The sequence below is a fragment of the Merops nubicus genome, unplaced genomic scaffold (assembly GCF_000691845.1).
Source record: "Merops nubicus isolate BGI_N331 unplaced genomic scaffold, ASM69184v1 scaffold3801, whole genome shotgun sequence".
NCBI lineage: Eukaryota > Metazoa > Chordata > Aves > Coraciiformes > Meropidae > Merops > Merops nubicus.
In genome coordinates this window covers 16179-21572 of record NW_008590100.1, presented here as the reverse complement: position 1 = coordinate 21572, position 5394 = coordinate 16179, and the positions used below count along the sequence as shown (strand labels likewise).

The window sequence follows — 5394 nt, the reverse complement described above, 5'->3', positions numbered from 1 at the left end:
GCTGAAATTTGTCAACGCCTACACCCCCATTTTCTACGTCGCTTTCTTCAAAGGCCGGTGAGGAATGCAAAAGGCTGTTCAAGGTTTCAGCTTCTTGCTTATGAGATGGCTGTAGCTAAGACCATAGTTAGACAATAAAGTAAATCTAGTTTAAAAACTCCTCAGTGTTGACCCCAAAACTCAGCAGCCTCATGGGATGAAGCAGGGAGCTGGTACTCTGCTGTTCCACATGTCTTAAAGCCATTTCATGAAGATATCTTTATACTCTGAGGTACAATCCCCCAGCAGGCCATTTATCATTGTCTAATTACCATTCTTAATTATATATCATAGCAAGTATCATCTCTCTTCTTGCAACAAGTGTGAAAAAACACAAGGCTGGAATAAATAGTTCATATGGCACATCATCACTAATGCAACAGAAACGAGGGTTTCCTTAGAGGATTTCTGCCAAGAAGTGCCCATAATATTGTAGGACACAAGACTTGCAGTTTTACTGAGTTGTTTACTCAGTAAACAGGACTTACTCTTTAAAAATAAACCAAAGATAATTATTCTTCACTTTTTCAGGACTGAATGGTAGAACCATAGATTCATAGAACGGGTTGGAAGGGGCCTCAAGGATCATCTGGTCCAACCTTGCCACAGGCATTAGGTGGTCCCACTCAAAAGGCAGAGAGTTGGACAGAAATTACTTTAGGAATCAAGTATAATCAGTCTAAAACAGATAAGGAGTTTGTAATTCTAACTGTTGTGCCCTAGATTTGTTGGACGTCCAGGAGACTACGTCTACATTTTCCATTCTTTCCGAATGGAAGAGGTAATTGCATTTTCACCCTGGCTCTGCCCACGTTGGGGGGGAGTGCTGCCTGCCCCCAGCAGATGTCTGACTGATGTCTCCTCTGTCCACCCCAGTGTGCTCCAGGAGGTTGTCTGATGGAGCTGTGCATCCAGCTCAGCATTATCATGTTGGGCAAGCAGCTGATTCAGAACAATTTGTTTGAGATCGGCATCCCGTAAGTAGCAACCTTGGTTTGGTTTCATTGGTTTTTTAAACGTGTGTTTTTTACAGAATCCCAGACTCCCAGCATGATAGAGGTGGGAAGGGACCTCTGGAGATCATCTCATCCAATCTGGGTCAGCAGGATCACCCAGAGCAGGGTGACCAGGCTGTGTCCAAGCAGGTTTGGGATCTCTCCAGAGCAGGAGACTCCACAGCCTCTCTGAGCAGCCTGCTCCAGGCTCGGCCACCCTCACACCAAAGAAGTTTCTTTTCATGTTTAGTTGGAACCTCCTGGGTTCCAGTTGGTGCCTGTTGCCCCTTGTCCTGTCGCTGGGCACCACTGACCAGAGTCTGGCCCCAGCCTCTTGCCCCCCGGGGGCCCTTTAGCTCTTGCTCAGCATTGATCAGATCACCTCTGAGTCTTCTCTAGGCTGAACAGCCCCAGGGCTCTCATCCTTTCATGGGTACAGAGATGCTCCAGCCCCTCAGCATCTTTTTAGCCTCCTCTGGAATCTCTCCAGTAGTTCCTTGTCTTCCTTGAACTGGGAAGCCCAAAACTGGACCCAATACTCCAGAGGTGGTCTCACTGGGACAGAGTAGAGGGGGAGGAGAACCTCCCTCGACCTGCTGGTCACTTCTTCATGCACCCAAACACAATACACTGTGTACCTGATGTGGTTTGTACCCAACCTGCAAGTTCTGTGCAATCAGCCTGTGTCTGCTGTGTTGCCCAAACCTGCCCCAGCAAGGCAGATGGCTTTCCAGAGCAGCAGCACTCTGCTGCTTTCCCTGGCACTTTGGTCACCTGTGCTCTTGCACAGTTTTGATGAAAATGGGTATGGAGCTTATTCTGTTTGTTAACGTAAAATAACTGAAAACTGGGCCCTGTGACCCTGTGAGCTGAGTCGTTTCCCTTTCCCCCAGGAAAATGAAGAAATTTATACGCTACATGAAGTTGAAGCGCCGGCGTTCCTTGGACCACGAGGAGCACATGAAAAAAAAGCAGCGTTATGAAGTGGACTATAACCTGGAGCCTTTTGCTGGGCTTACCCCTGAATATATGGAAATGAGTGAGTGGGGTGGAAGGCAGGCCTTTAAAACCATAATTTGACTAATTGGGGTGGGGCACTGAGGTTTTTGAACTGTAGATTTGGTGGGCAGTGCCTACGAGGCAATAACTCAGTTATTGCAGTGTAGAGTCTTGAGCTGGAGCATGTTTTAGCCAACCTCTGGCTGCTTCAGGGATGAATTGTGCTCTGAGAGAACTGTTCAGCCTAATGCTGTTTGCTGCAGTATCAGCCATTCCTGGAGAATCTGTGTTAAAAGAGCAACTCTAGTTAGTATTTTAAGGAGTGACAAAGTAAAAATAGTGGTAAAGGATAATGAAGTGCACCAGTACCCAAAATAATCATGCCTGGTAAAGGCAGAGGTGAGTCAGAATATCTAATGACCTTGATGTTCAGAGTAGTTGAAAGAGATTGAAATTTACTGGTACAAACTATGAGGTCATGCTGTCAGTTCCTAAAAATAAGAAAAGGTGCAGTTAGTGAGATCAGCATCTGGAAGTAACAGAGGAGGAAGAGCAAGATGGGGCTCTAACAGTACCAGGATGAGTTTGGCATCACTGTGGTGTCCTCATCAAACAAAAGCCAATACAAACCCAGGTTGTAGGAAGCAAGTTATTCCCACTACAGGCAGAGAATCAGTCCTGTCCCTTTCAAAGTTTCTCTGCTTGAGAAGAGAAGAGAAGAGAAGAGAAGAGAAGAGAAGAGAAGAGAAGAGAAGAGAAGAGAAGAGAGAAGGCTTCCAGTGGGATTAGTGAGGGCTAAAACTCTGCTGGGTGGAGCATGGCATGTTTGCTAACAAGATTGCTGCCATGATCTCGCTCCTTCAGATCACTCCTGTGCCAGCCTCACCCATGACAAAATTGTTCTAGGAGCTTGCCAATCCTTCTGGTTCCTTTGCCTTTTGCAAGAAGGGCAACTCCCTCCAATGCCCAAATGGAGCAGCAGTCAGGCAAACCCTCCCTGCTGCTGAAAATGATGTGGTTTAGCCTTCCATCAACTGGTATCTTGGTAAAATTTGGGAGGATGGCACTGATGAGGTGATGCCTGGATTCAATAATCCTGACCAGAGGCAGTGAAATGGTTGTTTTTTTCTTTCACAGTTATTCAGTTTGGGTTTGTCACTTTGTTCGTCGCATCCTTCCCGCTGGCGCCTTTGTTTGCGCTGTTGAACAACATCATTGAGATCCGTCTAGATGCCAAAAAATTTGTCACTGAGCTGAGGAGACCAGTAGCAGTCAGAGCAAAGGATATAGGTAAGTGCACGTTGCTATTGTTATCCCTGGTTGTTTATTCCTGGATTGATGGCAGGATATTATTATGCTGAGTTAGTTTCATTAAGAGGAAGCTATTTATAGGAAAATCCAAAACATCGGGCTGTGGTTTAACTGTGAGCTGTCATAACTCATCAAGGTTTTGCTTTTAAAATAGAAAGACCAGTGCTTTAAATTCAGATTAATATTTTATTAAGTAAACAGCATAATTTTTCAAATCCAAATGATCGATATGGTAGCGAAATCTCTTGTCTGGTTCTGCACATCAAGTGTTCTTCCTGGCAATGCAGTTTTCCTGCAGAAGCAAAAATTTCTGCATTTAATAAGTCTGGACTGGGCTGGAGAAATACACTTGGGAATGAGAGGAGACTCAGAGGTCTGGGGTAAATGTACCCCTTCATCCCTACTCAGCATCAGTGTCGGAAGGGTGAAGCTTGGAAGCTGCAGGGAAGTGGCTGGAAGTGGCTCTGTGGTTGTGCAGTGACAACAGAGCAGTCCTCCCCTTGCTGCTGGGGGCTCACACCCAAGGGTGTGTGTAACGAGGAGGCCATTCCTCCCAAAGATTGGTTACTTACAACTAGAAATCATTAAAATAAATATTCATATAAAAGGGCCAGTCAGCAAGAGCAGAGAACTTCAGGGTGTTACCACACTCAGTGTATGTTCATGTGCTGTGCAAACTGAGTTTTCCCTTGGGCTCATCTTTGTACCCTGAGGTCACCCCCAAGCTGAAGAACAGATCATGTTTTGTCACCCTCTTGCCTTTGCCACGACACCGTTTTGTGTGGTTTTGGGTTGTTTGGGGTCTTTTTGTGCTGGCTCATATGATGCTGCAGGCCAAGGTGGCTGGTGGAGATGTTAGAGAGAGAGGAGGGGTTTTTTTTGGTCATGGGGGTGTTTGGGAGAGTGTTTTTGGTATCATTTGAATCACAGTGTATTGCCACTCAGTCCCACTCTTGTGGGTGGAAGAACCCCACTTCTTTCAGAGATCCCAAAATCAGAGACAGTGAGATGGCCACAGACAAACCAGGAAAGTCTTTAGGGCAGGCATCAACAAGATGAGCACAGGGAGAAGGTCCCAGCTGCTAACAGCAGTGGGTGACCACTGGCAGCAAGCAGAGGTCTACCCCTGCTCCCACTGGCACTGTGATGTCTTTTCCTTTGGTTCAGTCCCATACTCTGTCCAGGCTGGCTTCTGTGTGCTGGGCCAGAAGGTCAAAGCTATAGGCAGCATGACTTTTGCTTTCTCAAAACTAAGGTAGGGTCAACAGTGATGAGAAGGTGTAGGAACAGCTTCAGATCCTTAAAACTGGTAGACCAGTATGTTCTGGTCTGGTTCTAGTATGTTCTGCACCACGTGGAGGAGGTCCCAGCTTGCTTTTGTCTTCCTTCAAGCATTGGAGAAGTTTGAATGAAATTTCAGTATGTTTTCCTTTTATGCTTATACCAGCAGTCTTCTGTCTCACATTTGCCTTCCTCTTCCTCAAAGAAGCTTTTAGCTTAAAACCTCAAAAAAACATTTTTTTCAGATATGCTAAACAAGCTTTGGAAGACAGAATTGGGCCCTTTGCTTAATGGTCATTAAATTAATATAATTTCTTTTTCATTTAATATATAACTCTAGTTCATCACAGTCGTATGTGCTCTTAACACTGTTATCTAAGATAATTTCTCTAACATTAATGACTGGAAAAACATTTACATGTTTGTCTCTTCCTTAGGAATCTGGTATAATATCCTCAGAGGTATTGGAAAGCTTGCTGTCATCATAAATGTAAGTAATTCAGCATGAATAAATTTTAATTCAATAGGCTGGCTTTTCTGCTCTATCAGTTTTATTTCAGCATCAATCCCTTAAAATCAAGTGAAAGTATATGATTTAGAAATTTTATTAAATACTTAGAGCATTGGTTGCAGTTTATTTTAAAGTTGTGGTAGTAGCAGCTATAATATAAAATAGTAAAATATTTTTGTGTTCTTCAACAGTGCACATCTCAGCCCTTAGAATATTTTAGCACTCCTTAATATATTAATATAGATATTTATGTAATAT

The 5394-nt window shown here is 44.2% G+C and overlaps 1 protein-coding gene across 1 annotated transcript in view; it reads left to right on the top strand.

Annotated features, from left to right (window-relative positions):
• The window catches only part of LOC103782053 (anoctamin-1-like), a 42480-nt gene that overhangs the window by 32704 nt on the left and 4382 nt on the right, over positions 1 to 5394 (top strand). The window contains 6 exon segments of the mRNA XM_008949787.1: positions 1 to 57; positions 763 to 820; positions 916 to 1016; positions 1928 to 2073; positions 3171 to 3323; positions 5063 to 5115. The exon segment at positions 1 to 57 is cut by the window's left edge and continues 18 nt beyond it. Coding sequence (XP_008948035.1) covers positions 1 to 57; positions 763 to 820; positions 916 to 1016; positions 1928 to 2073; positions 3171 to 3323; positions 5063 to 5115 — 568 coding nt within the window.